At 42.8% G+C, this 14450-nt stretch overlaps 1 protein-coding gene across 5 annotated transcripts in view; it reads right to left on the bottom strand.

Moving 5' to 3' along the window:
- The window catches only part of FHIP1A (FHF complex subunit HOOK interacting protein 1A), a 349320-nt gene that overhangs the window by 179495 nt on the left and 155375 nt on the right, over positions 1–14450 (bottom strand). For all 5 annotated transcript variants that reach the window (XM_069242647.1, XM_069242648.1, XM_069242650.1 and 2 more), the window contains one exon: positions 8858–9484. In XM_069242647.1, the coding sequence (XP_069098748.1) occupies positions 8858–9484 (627 nt within the window). The remainder of the gene's footprint in view (positions 1–8857; positions 9485–14450) is intronic.

Here is a 14450-nt window from a genome sequence, read left to right as displayed (position 1 = left end):
ACTTTGGATAAGAACTGCGTGGACAATGTGTTCTGTGGACTACTCTCAGATTTCCGCTGCGTGTTTTCATGTTCTCAGTGTGGTGAAGCCCCTTCACTGCACCTCACTGGGGTCCCTCACTGTGCTAAATGATGTAGCATGCTCGCTCTGAAAACTCTCCTTAAAAGGGCAGACTAAAGGCCACAGAAAAACGCCGACAGTAGGGAGAAATGATGGACAGCTCGACAGACAGCCAGACTGCAGAGAGCGTCAGACCCCCTTCACCCGGCAGCAGCAGAAGCTGCAAACCTTTCACCAAGAAGGGATAATAAACTAGGTTTATTATCCCTTCTTGGTGAAAGGGGAGGGACCATGGAGTTGATGGGCAGTGAGGGGAGTGCACTGTGCACTTCCTTCAGAGAGTATGCCTGTTTGGCAGGCTGCCTCAGGCCAGCCAAACACACATGCGCAGTAGGCTCTCTCCAACCTGGCACTGTGTTGCTGGGCTGGAGAGAGCCTGCACAGGCTCTCAGTCTGCCTGGGAACGCCCAGCCAGGGCACTCACAGCCAATCCTGAGCAGCATCATGATTGGCCGCAGGGCAGACTGGGAGCTTGTGCCTGCCTGCAGCGAGACGGAGGAGAGGAGCGGCGTGGCACGGCGAGGAGCGAAGTAAGTTTTTATATTATTATTACTTTTTTGTAATACATTTTTAGACCCGCTCCCGACCCCTCTTACCCCCGTGCACTGCCCCCTCCTTATTAGCGAGGCAAGCTGCGACTGCACATGAATACATAGTTTTTAACATAGCACTTTAAGAAAAAGTTTACATTGAATGCCTGAGCCTGAAGTGGTCATTCTGAAAAGTAATAGCTCAACCGGAGACATTCAAGTTATGCAAAGACCTCAGGAGCGAGTGCGTAAAACCAATGAACCATCCTTTCTTGTTAAAAGGTGGTATATTTCTCGTTCTGAAGCTTTTCGAACCAGCAAACCTATCCAACGAGGGAAAGAAAATGAAGAGAAACATTATGCAACATGTAGAGAACAAGGAATACCACCTACTATCTGAACCTCATGCGCTCTTAGCTAATTACTACTTTGTCAATTTACTTGACGTCATACTTAATTCCTTGAGATGGAGGGCATCATTAACCCCTCTCCAACACGTCCTCGGTTCTATGATTTCCTTCTGCCAGTGGTTTACCCTTACATATGACAGTTATTCCTGTGGGGTTTGTGTATGTACTCTAATTATTGGCAAATCAGATCATATCATCTACACACACATCCTTCCTCGCTTGCTAACCTCTTGTATACTTCAAATCACCGATTACCTGCTCTCATGCCCCAGCTTGTGCTCATTACCTGTGTGATACGATTTTGCGCTGTAATAGATGATGCCTTGTAACCACCTGAATACACCTTCACGTACCACAATGTGTATTTGTAAATCAAATGTTCACGCCGTGGGGCACTCTGACATTGAACAACAAATTCAGCTCTCTGAAACCACCTTGGGGAAGGCTGGGCTATATAAAAGAACAAATAAATACAAAACTCCACCACAACCTGGGCCCTGAAAGGTGAAAAACACGCTAATGGCCTTATCATCATAGGCACAGTGTGAAATGGCTCTTTTTCGCCCTCTGGTCTGTTTTGAGGAGCTTATTGCTACAATGCTGTCTGTGGAACAAGGCCAACGAGAAAATGTACAAAAATCAAATAACCAGCAATGTCACAGGGAAAACTAGTCAGCCTCAGGCCAGCAACCACAACGGGAGTCTTGAAATAGCAATAGTAGGGCCAGTGCACAGTTGTGGAAAAGCCCTAGCTGCAGAGGATGAGCCTTCATCTGGGAAGGGAACACAAGCCTCTCGGGCTGCCTCAGGTCACTTTAACAGCCCAGTACCTCATAATGGTTTGCTTGTTTGGATAATCTCTGCTTTATAAACACAGCTTGTTTTCTTTGTAGGTTTCTAGGCAGGCAGTGCCTTCATTCGTGCAGGCCACTGCTCCCAAATGTTTCCCATCTGCAGATCAGTCTCACATCCAGCTCTTGAGCCCAAACATAAACTAAGAGATAAAGCAGTGACCCCCGGCACCTTCTTGATGAAACCTAAAGCAGCTTTAGACAATGCAGAGCTGTTTGTACTGAACATTTACAGCAGCCCACTCAAACTCGAGCAGCAAGGAGCACTAGATATCAGCTTCGAAGATGGCACTCCAAACCAAGGGAGGTGGGGGGTCCCACTACAACAGTGAACAGCTTGACACTCCCCAATACAAAAATTTGATTTATATAGAAAGGTACCATGTGTGCGCTTTTGAAAGCTATTTGTTGATTTGCTTGAAATGCATTGTGTTTATCCCTTTCAAGCAAATAAACAAATAGAATTCAGAAGAGCACACACGCTACATTGCAGATTGAAAACGTTTGTTTAAGCTGTGCCTGCACACACTCACTATATGAAGAAAATAAATATATACATAAGAGAAGCACGATACCCTTCAAGAAAAAAATAATAAAGTCTTCAAAACTTGCATAGACACACACACACACAACCTTGCTGATGGAAAACAAAGCTTTTTTTTTTTTTAAAGCTGTGCTAGCACACGCTCCCATTCCGATGTAAATAAAAAAAGTAAAACAAAAAAAAAAACAATGTCTTTCAGCTCCCACAAAAGCACGAAGAACAAAAGTACGAGAAAACAGGCTGCCTTAAACTGCAGCAAAAGCATGAGGAACAATAAAAAGGAAAGCTTCAACAAACACGAGCTGGAAACAAAGAACAAAAACAAACAGATAAACACCAAAGTGTAAGGATGCAAGTAATTGGGTGGTGCTCAATGGGAGGGAACAAAACATGAAAAGGATGGACAAACAGGAAAAATTAAAGGATGCTCGAAGTAATAAATTAAAAGCAATGGGCAGGCTTTAAACCCACAGAATGTATACAACATGTCTTGAAGAGACAGCACAAGATCTGTCAAAGCGAGACCTAAAAACACTGATTTGTCAGGCTATCCCTTCTGCACTGCCAGATTGTCCTATGGGCCAATTTTACCCTGCACACCAATGCCAATCAGTCAGAATGCTTCAGAAAGATGTGTGCAGCTAGCAGAGTGATGGCCTAGCCCACCCTGATGGAAATCAGCCAAGGGAGAGTGAGACTGTCTCTCTTCCTTATTGCTGTACCTTTAGCGTGGTAATAGGGACATTCTTACAAATACAATTATGTAGCACTCACAAACAGCAACATTGCTGCTGCAGCAGTCCTTTCAATCAACATGTATGACTTTTCACAATCAAAGCAGTTGTGAAAGGTACACATTTCTTTTAAGTGCAGGTGATCTAAAAAGAGTTCTAGTGCTGAACTGTGGACAATGTTCAAATTAACCATTGCAAAGTGGTCTGTGAAACTCTGAAAGTAGTTGATGTCAAAGATTATAGGAAATGGACTAACAACATTTATCTTAGTAGCTGCATTTATTGCCTTTTTATGTTCTGACAAGCTGTATTACTCTAACAATGGTTGTCTCTTTATACGCTTATACAGCAGTATACCAAGAAAAAACGAAAGTTTCCGCTGGGCTGTTTTAGACCTGTCACTTGAATCATCTAGGAGGTTTGTGAAACACCTGTTTGAAATTACTTTCACTATACAAACATCTCCTTAAATGTGCCTCTTAAGATAAACGTGTGATCTGACATGAGCACCAAAGTGTACTAAGGGCATACTAATGTACAAAACACAAGCAAGTGATGTGATGCTCCTAACACATCTCTTGTGTCTGTTTTCTCATTCCGAAATGCTTTCTACGCAGCTTGCGCTGTTTTATAAATGCTGATAAAATATCACCCTCTTTTTTTAATCCAGTTTGTTTTTCACGTATCCACTTTGTCATTTTAAAATGTTTCTCTAGCCATTGTCATTTTTAAATGTTTCTCTACCCATTTTCTACAGTATTTATGAATAATGGCTTTTTCTTATTCAACTGGATTTTCAATTGGCTCAGCATTTTGTTTTTTATCTCTCTAATTTGGCATTTTTTCTGGGCCCAATGAATTGCACACAGTGATTCTTCTCACAAAAGGTAGAACTGAGAATGTGTCCAAACTGCAGTACCCAAAACATTGGCACAATGAAATGTGAAGATTTTCCACATGGTTGTCATCAGCCTCTCTGAAGTAATAATCAGGGACAGACAAAAGGACAGGCTCGGGCTAGAAAATGTGCCACTTCAACTGATATGAGCTAACTTCATATTGCAGTGCTCAGGAGGAATTTAACATCCTCTTGCTAACAGTCTTGATCGAACTTCCAAAGTTAGCCCCATCTCCATCCTCCTCACAGCTGGAGGAATGTGGGCAGTACACTTCCACTCTGTCTGTGATGCTCTCCTCAACCTTCATCTTGTGCCATGGTAAATAAATCAGTGGCGTCCATAATGGATTCCAGGGATTTCAGTGCACCGACTTCCACACAAAGATCTACTACTACTACACATGTGCTGTACACATACTACACATGCAAATGCACTCCATAAACAACACATTGCATTATCAGGGACAGCCTATGCCTCTCCTCTCACACTAGATAAGTGTGACACCAAGCCCAAAACTAAAATTCAGAAAAGTAAACATGCAGTCGGGCAGTAAGGGCAGTGGAACACACCCAAATACCATGTAGGGTCTATTCTCATCCCAACAAAAATAAATCCTAGCAGCAGACAGACTTTTTGCCTGATTATAATGCCAATCAAAATTCTTAGCTTCTTTCTACTCTTGTACACCCTTAGATAGCACGCTATCCCAAAAGCCTACTTCTACTATATGCTACAACCACAATAATATGACCTTTATTGAAAAAACCTTAAATTGTTCCCTCTTTTTTATTTCAAATCCCTTCCTCATTTCCACCCTTTAAATGCCTCCTCTATCTGTGCACAGCCTGCTCTAAGTTGCATGTCTATTTCCTTTCATTTACTTTATTGTTTTTTGCAAACTGGCCACACCTCATTACATAGGCCACAACCTCCCATTCTCTGAAACCAAATTCATACAATCTTACAATATTTGTTAGACCTGCAAGCTCCTGTTGTGGTTATCCCTGTCTTTTTGTTTTTACTCCTGACCTCCTGTTATGATCCTGTGCTAAACTTTGTTTTTTCTGGCTTTACGACTCTGGGCAATTTACCACTGCTGACCAATGCAAAGTGCAAGAGTTCTCTGTCTAAACTGGGTTGGTAATTAGTTTTGTCCATGATCGGCATATTTGATTTACAAGTAAGGCCCTAGTAAAGTGCACTAGAGCTGCCCAGGGCCTGTAAATCAAATGCTATTAGTGGGCCTGAAGCACTGATTGTGCCATCCATATGAGTAGCCCTATGCACCTGTCTCAGACCTGCCATTGCAGTATCTGTATGTCCAGTCTTGCACTTCCAATTCCACATGGCAAGTGTACCCACTTGCCAGTCCCACGTCTTCCCTTTTACTACATGTAAGTCACCCCTAAGGTAAGTCCAAGACAGCCCCATTGGCAGGATGCAGGGTATTTAGGAGGTACGATATGTACTGATGTGTTTTCCATGTCCTGATAGTGAAATACTGCCAAATTCGTTTTTCACTATTGCAAGCCCTATCTCTCCCAAGGGTTAACATGGGGATTGCCTTGAAATGGAGTCTGGGGTCTATGAACTCACAATTTAAAAAAAAAATTGTTGTTGTAAAGTTGGTTTTTAGATTGGCTGTTTGAAAATGCCACTTTTAGAAATTGGGCTTGTTCTTGCATAACCATTCTGTGCCTTTGCTTGGCTGCTAAATCCACGTCTGGGTCAGCCTGACTGTTGAGTTGTTTGTGAATTCACTCTAGACAGTCACACAAAGGGAGCTGAGGTGTGTCCTGCATGTCCTGATGAGCCTTTCTGGGCTAGAGTGGAGGGAGGAGCCAACACTTTCACCTGAATAGGGCTGTGCCTGTCCTTACACAAAGCAGTCTCCAAACCCCTGGACTGCGTCTGGGGCCAGGAGAGGGAGAGACAGGGTCCTGTGTAGTACAAAGACTTTCCTTTGAAGTCTGCCTACTTCAAAGGTATAAATTAGTGTAAGTATTGGACTGCTGACCCCAAAACCTCAGAACACTCCTGGATTAAGGACATTCTGCCAGGGGGAAGACCTGGATGATTGAGGTGGACCTGCCACTGTGCCAGTTGCTTTGCTGTGCTGACCTGCTGCTGCTGCTTCTGCCCTGGGATTGAAGGGACTGGCCTTTGCTTTCTACGTCCTGCTTTCCAAGGTTCTCCAAGGGCTTGAACTGGGCTTGCCTCCTGTTGTGAGGTGTGGGGACATTGAACACTTCATCTGCCAATGCCTGGGTTCTTCTGCTGAGAGTCCTGATTTGCTAAGTGGTTCCAAATCCAGTCCGTGGGCCCTTAGGTGCCAGTCTCCTGGCTGCAAAATCGACGCAGCACCTGCTTCAGCGCAGATCCCTCTTTGTCATGTGTCTGGATTTTCCACGCATCATTCCTGGACATCAAATCTTCAACATCACTGCACTGACTCGAGGCTTCAAGTCCGGAAATTGATGCAACATCCTCCTGTGGGATAAGAAACAATGCATCGCCTGGGCAGCGGGGAAAGAATCAATGCACGGCCTAACTTGCAAGTAAGGAATCAACGCTTGACTTGCTATTCTGACACATCACTTCCCCTGCTGCTTTATTTTTTTATGCTTACCAGCTACTTTGTGCTAAAACAATGCAACCATTGACTTTTATGAAGACTCTTTTAACTTAAAAAACTAATATCTTTTCTTGTATATGTTGGATTTTTGTTGTTGTGGCCTTGTTTTACTCAGATAAATATTAACTTTTTTCTAAACTGGTGTGGAGTAATTTTGTAGTGTTTGCACTGTGTTACTGTGTGTGTGGGTACAAATACATTACACATTGACTCTGAGATAAGCCTGACTGCTTGTGCCAAGCTACTAAGTGGGTGAGCGGGGTTATCTTAACCTTAACCTGACCAGAGTGAGGGTCCCTGCTTGGACAGGGTGTAAACTGACTGCCAACTAGAGATCCCATTTCTAATAATACCTGATCTCCTCTAACCTATCTATTGACCCAACCAACCATTTGTAAGAACTCACATAGCCTCCATTAATTATCACACCTTAACTCCTATTAGAACAATTACCTTCGGAGCACAGAGCTAATTCAAGTAACCTACAATAATCAGTAACCATTGATTAAGCCCTAACATTGGGCTCCATAGTGGCGTACTACTCACCGTAAAGCACTTCAGTGCCTTGTCAGGTGTCAAGTGCTATATAATTCCAATTAACATACACGGCGATGCAACTCCTGGAGAAGCACCCGGTTCCAAATCCAAGACCACTGAAAGGGTGGAATGTACTCTCAAGTCATCATGCCACAATTCATCCGCCAGCACTGAATGATCTAAGACTCTTCCTAGCCACCCGGAGGACTGCAATATGATTCTAACATAAGCAAGTAAAGATTTACAGGGTAAACAACCATCTTTGAATGAATACATCTGTTGTTTTGAATTTTAAACTAGGACTAACATTAATTACAAGACAAAGGCAATGTTGTGAAAAGAGCCCATCTCTGCTATGTCATGAATGCTAACAAATGTCTATTGTATGTTAATGGCAGTGTTCTGCCCAGAAATCAGCCAGATTCTCCTGCAGGAAAAACAAATTATAGCGCTTCAAACTGAAGTGATTTTATTTCAAAACACAGTAAGAAACATGTATTACAACCATCCAGAGGAATAGCACGGAGTTTCTTAACCTCAGAAGGATAAAAGGTCGTCTTTATACCTGGGGGTTCAAACCTTTGAATTGGAGGGAACACCAGATGTCAGCAGTGAGGGACAGAGCCTGGTACCAATAAACAAAACTTGTCTTCCTATTTATTTCTACTTGGAATGTCTTATAACTTTTTCCACCAAAAAAGGGAAGGAACCGGCCACTCATCCTGATTTTCAGGAAGAAACATCACTTCTTTCAGTCTATAATTTACGAGGCTCATATTCCATCTCAATGATGACAATCGGATCACAGAAAACTAGTGTTATCCAACAGAAAGCAGCCTCAGCTTCCATGTCAAATAACAAATTAATTGGCATTTGCCAGCAGTTCTTACACTGGAGTGGGTAGTTGTAGGTGATGGTCACCAGTTCTCACTTTTGGGGAGCTGGACGTATTTTTTACTGTTAGGTTTTGACCCAGAGCAAGAGAGAGAAAGAAGGAGGAGGGGAAAGATGGAAAAATGGCAAGATAAAGAGACATTTATGGTGGCAGTGGAACAAGTAGACTTGAGGCGGACTCAAGGCTGGGCAGTGTTGGTATTCAGAAACCCCAGAATTCGGTAGCACCAGTTATGCATCTTATTCACTTGGACATTGAACATTAATAAAAGCATTGCAGCTCTGATCAGTTAAAAAAGATGTCATTAGGTCTCTTCTCTCGTTCTGACAGGGATCTCTACAGACATCTGTCACCACCACTATGTCACATGCTCTGCATTATGAGTGCCCAACAAGCTAAGCCAGTCCGAAATAGGATGCATCTCCAATATGGGCCTCACATCCAGGAAAGTGTAAATATAAACCTCTCTCACAATGTAGTTCCCCACCGCCGAATGACCACAACGCTCTATCAGGTCCATGAAGATTTTAGGTGTTACTGTAGATACAAGGCAAAGCTATGCTGTAAGACCGATTCCTCTATTTACCTTTTTGCTAAATATTTCCTCTATTTACCTGTGTGCTAAATACTAACAGTTACTGTTTTTATATTATTTAACGAGAAGAGCATGAAAATGGAGGAAAGATAATTCAAGCAACTTACCGGACAAAAGTAGGTGCTCTCCACAATATGATTTGCAACAACATTATTCTCAGCAGACAGAGACATGATGAAGAGCAGGGCATCGCGTGCCTGCTGACCCACAGTTCCTTCCCTATGGATGAAAGGAATCAAGAGGGAGAAGATGAGGAAGTTAGCAGCTCCCTGATCCTCGCTGGTGTGGAAGAACAACTCCAAAATGGATGGGTCTTTGACGAGGATGGAACAGAGCTGGTTCAGCAAAACCACCAAAGCGGTCTCTACCGCAGGTGTGGTCGTCCCTGAGCAGGAACTCAGCAGCATCATCAGAGGTTTCAGAATGGGTTTGTGGTGCAGCAGCGGCTGGTGTGACTGGGTGACCAACATCTCGTACATCTTCAACTGCTCCAACTTGGTCTCATCTGTGAACTCTCGCCTTAGGCTCCACAGGAACAACTTCTCCATGATGTTATCGGAAACAACAAATTCCAAGATAGGGCCCATGGCAGCGTCTTTTGCCTGCTCATCTATCAGGAGAAAGAGCATGTGCTCTACGTAATTCTGCACAGCGCTGGCCTCATCTGCAGGAATCGCCCCATGCTTTGCTTGAGAGTTTTTCAAAGGATCATGCTTCTCCAAAATCTTTATGACCTAGGCAGATATAAGACAAGCAGCATGAACAGCAGAAAACTTTCCCAGGAAATGTGCAAAGACTTTCAATACACAAAAGCAGTAAGTATGTTTAATGCTTTTGGAAAACAAGCAGATTTAGGTACACATATTCCAACCCTATGCAATTAATCAGTGCTTATACGGCTATGAAGAGAGCAGGTCACACGCCTGATAATGTTGGATTCCCCTGTGGGTGGCATTTTCCAAGAACGATTATTGCGCCTCTAAACGAGATAAGCATGACGTAGCATGTGAAATACAAACAGCAAAAATATATTTTGTGAAAAGATAAAATCAAAAAGACAGACTACCAAAATCGTGACTTACTGTTAAGCAGCATCTCCAAAATATGCTACGACTGGAGTCAGATTTGAATGGCCCAATCTTAATACACGTAGGAAGGGGGTTTGGAAGATGTATGGTTTAAATACTGGCCGAAATGTTAGTAGGGGAATCTATATGTAAGGTACAGATGTAGGCTATCTTAGTTTTCGAATCTATGTTTTGCAATATATGTTTTCACATTGAACCCAGTTGCCTCTTGCAAAGTCCCCATTATTTTGCCACCAGTCCATAAAGCTAGTAACAGACAGTGGCCTCAAGGTTCGCATTCTTCAATCTTCAGCAAAGATAAGCCGAAACTACGGACTAGTGAGTTCCCAGCAGCAGTATAACCTTCTATGTGGTCTTGTTTGTGATCTCATGTGATGAATTAACAATACACTGACCTACAAAATGTCTAGTGATAGGGTAAAACATTTTGCTTTTATTATTGCTGTGCATTTTCCGCGCCCAGCAACTTTTATATGTATACATAGTTTTTGCTAACGCCACGTATGGATATGAATTTATATTTAAAACTTTGCTGTAGATTAGCCCTGTTCCGATAAATCTAAACTAACCCCTGGAATAACACTTGGCAAAGGATGCAATACTTTCCAGGCACACTTAGTTTATTTCATACTGTACTTGGAAAAGACACCCCTTAAAATATGGCTCTGGCTAAGGCGATTTATAAATGCATATGCCTTAGTTAGCACAAATGCATGGAGAGCAGCAAGGCTTGGGATAATGATGGTAACCAAACCTAAGTTACAAAAAAGATAAACGACAAATTGTGTTAACCTGAATTCCTGTTCTGCCTCCCAAATGACCCAGATCTAACCTGTTCAGTGAGAGCTCTGATCCTTTAGTTAATGTGCTATATTTTCATTCACATATATAAAACCATATTTAAAATAATGATGAGAATCAGGACGCTGAACTGAGGGTTACTATACATCAAATGTGTGCACTCCGAAGCAGCTTTTAATGTTTTTGTTATTTTAAATCATTCAATGTGGACATTTTCCTCTATTCCCAAATAACAAAAAATAGCGTAGCTGAAATAAATTACATTCTACTGTCCAGGATGGTTAGAACCTCAAATATCTATGCTGTTAGAGAACAGAGAAACTGACTGCAAGTTTGGTCTCTTCAAGTCATGGACGTCATTTGGGGTCACAACTGCGACGCCTAGCAACCACTGTTGTCCTCAAACTGTTGGTCTTCAGACGAGACATGTCGAGAGTCCCAATCATTTACAGCAGACATACAGGTGTTTTCGTGCACCATTTCATCTTGAACCAGCAAAAAAGGAATTGACAATCTGGCATTCTTTGACGAAGTACCGTGCAATGTATTTTTTTCAGATTAAGCTGGAATTGCATCCGTAAAATGTATATTTTTTCAGATTAATTTGGAATTGCATCCTTAACCCTTATGTTTCTCCTGTGACTTCTATTGCTTACAAGCATTTCGTGTTCTTAATTAATATTTTGAAGTTGGTTCATAGTTTTCACCAATAGTAGGATTTGCATTTTACACATTTTTCTGCAACTTCATCAGGGACAAAAGCTGAACCACATCTCTTCCTGAGTTGTTTATCGGAAGAGTGGATATACTTTACAGATATACTACAGTAATATAACAGAACGTACACCTCTCAAAGGAGCTGCTATAATTTCATTGGGCGAGTACAGTTATTCCTGAGAAATGCTTCCACCAAGAGAACAGAGCATGGATATTTTTCTGTATATTACAGAATTAAAACGTATTTTTCGGACTTCCAAAAATCGGTGGGCAGGGCCAATACATCTCAGCTGGGCTCCTATGCTCTTTATTAGATCAGGCCTACATTTCTCAGTAGGCCTGCTGTCGTTTTCATGAGTAGCATCAACACATCACAACAACCGTTATACTTCCCATTGGCAGCACCACTACAGTATGCATACATTAGGTAGACATTCGTGGACTGTGCTGCCATGCATTTATCGGACAGAACCACCACTTAGTACCAGAACTGTTACAATGGCATTGTACTGTACCAATATCCATGTATGGTGGCCCAGCGGAGTAGTACATCCAATCCAAGACCTGTTTTGATCATGTGGAGGTAGATTTTAATCCTGTAAGGTCTACTTATCCTTTCATCCTCCTAGGTTAAATAAAGGAAGAACCATTGTTCAGAGTGCAAAAGACCCCTTGGGTGAATTTCTGCTTTACAGAAGTCACTTTATGTCACGGTTCTCAGTAGAGCTCCCTTTTCTATTACCCTTCTACCAAAGGCTCTGTGAGAGAGTGGCAGAACCGTCACATGGCCCCATTTTATGATGGGCACCCACATGCCATCTCCTCTACAAGATATGCACTATCTAAACTAAAAACAAAAATCAAATACTCCTATGCTTTGTGGATTGTACATTTAGTAGTCATTATGTATGTCAAGGACACATGCCTCAGTCTTAAATCAATGTCTCATGATCAATACTGGTGTCCCCATTTCCTTATTGCAGTGCGAGTGGCCTCAGTGCAAATGGCACAATATAAGTACCGATGTGCATGTCTGTGTTACCATGTCAATTCTCAGGTTCAAATAAATAGTGCTAGTGATCTGGTGTCAGAGTTGCCATGTCGACACTTCTCTGCCAGCTTCCTAAGATCAACATCAATGTGTGTGTCACTGTCCCATTGTTTCTGTGTCCAAATGTTCACGGCTACTTTGTATCATTATCCTTGTGACACTGTCAGTATGTGTGTAACCCCATATCAGTGTGTCAGCATTTAAGGGCCCACCAGTCAGTGTCCCCACATCAGTGTCTCGGGTCCAGGCTCTTATGCAAGTGTTGCAAGGTTTTGTGTCATTACCACTGCTGTAGCATCCATATGTCTGTGACACTGCTCCAAAATGCTTGATGGTGTCTGCATTTCAGTGTCCCTGTGTCATTCTCAAAGGCAGTACCCATGTCATTGTCCATGCCTCAGTGTAAGTGTTCCCATTACAATGTCACTGCCCTCACCTAAGGGTTCCTCCTAATGAGTCAGGTTGTTAGTGTTCTCGTGGTGTTTGACTGTACCTTGTTTACTCCACCCAAAGGCGGCTTTGTTGAGCAAGAGAGGATGTAGGGGGCATGCAACTGATTAAAGTGGCACTTATAAAAATGACAGTAAGTTTAGACTTTTCATCCTTGGCATGGTCTCCCTTAACTTTTTGCCTCTGCTTCCCGGGTTGCTGATGTGTGCTGGACTCTGATTTTGCTGTTTTGTTACTCTGGGCACCTTACCACTGCTAACCAGTGCTAAAGTGCAAGTGCTCCTTTACAAAATGTGTATGTCATTGGTTTATCTATGATTGGCATATTTGATTTATTAAGTAAGTCCCTAGTACAGCACACTAGAGGTGCCATGGGCCTGTAAATCAAATGCTACTAGTGGGCCTGCAGCACTGATTGTGCCACCCACATAAGTAGCTCTGTAATCATGTCTCAGACATGTCATTGCATTGTCTGTGTGTGCGGTTTTAACTGTAAATTCGACTTGGCAAGTGTACCCACTTGCCAGGCCTAAACCTTCCATTTTCTTACATATCAGACACCCCTAAGGCAGGCCTTAGGTAGCCCCAAGGGCAAGGTGCAGTGTATGGTTAAGGTAGGACATATAGTAATGTGTTTTATATGTCCTGACAGTGAAATATTGCTAAATTCGTTTTTCACTGTTGCAAGGCCTGTCCCTCTCATAGGTTAACATGGGGGCTACCTTTAAATCTGATTAAAGTGTAGATTCCCTTTGGGAGCAGATGGACATGTGAAGTTTGGGGTCCCTGAGCTCACAATTTAAAAATACATCTTTTAGTAAAGTTGATTTTAAGAGTGTGTGTTTGAAAATGCCACTTTTAGAAAGTGAGCATTTTCTTGCTTATACCATTTCTGTGACTCTGCCTGTTTGTGGATTTCCTGTCTGGGTCAGTTTGACAGTTGGGCTGGTTGCACCTTACACTAGACAGTGACACAAAGAGAGCTGGGGTGTAGTCTGCATTTCCTGATGAGCCATCTGTGCTCGGAGGGAGGGGAAGAGTGGTCACTCACACCTGAAAGGGCTGTGCCTGCCCTCACACAATGCAGTCTTCAACCCCCTGGTGAGTGTCTGGGGCCTGGCCTGGGCAAGGCAGGATTTCACATTCAAAAGAGACTTTGCTTTGAAGTAGGCCTACTTCAAAGGAGAAATTGGGTATAAGGGCACCCAAAACCACAGACTTTATAACATTTCTGGAAACCAAGAGGAACCTCTGCCTGGAGAAGAGCTGAGGAAGAAGAGCTGCCCTGCCTGAGACTGTGCTTTGTGGAGCTATCCTGCAGTTGCTGTCAGAGTAAGAGGGCAAAGACTGGACTTTGTGTTGCCTTTCTTCTTGTGAAGATGTCCAAGGGCTTGATTTAGAGCTTGCCTCCTGTTGTTTGAAGTCTCTGGGACAGCAAAGACTTCTCTCTGTCAGCACCTGGAGTCTCTGAAGAGATTCCTACTCCGCCCTGTGGTGCCCATCCAGTTCCTGGAACCCTGAATTGAGAAGCTGGCAGCCTAAGAGGAAGAAATCCACGCACAGAACGCTGTGCAGGGAAAAGATCGACGCAAC

This window comes from Pleurodeles waltl, chromosome 1_2, assembly GCF_031143425.1.
Source record: "Pleurodeles waltl isolate 20211129_DDA chromosome 1_2, aPleWal1.hap1.20221129, whole genome shotgun sequence".
In the NCBI taxonomy this organism is placed as follows: Eukaryota; Metazoa; Chordata; class Amphibia; order Caudata; family Salamandridae; genus Pleurodeles; species Pleurodeles waltl.
This window is presented reverse-complemented; position numbering and strand designations above follow the sequence as displayed.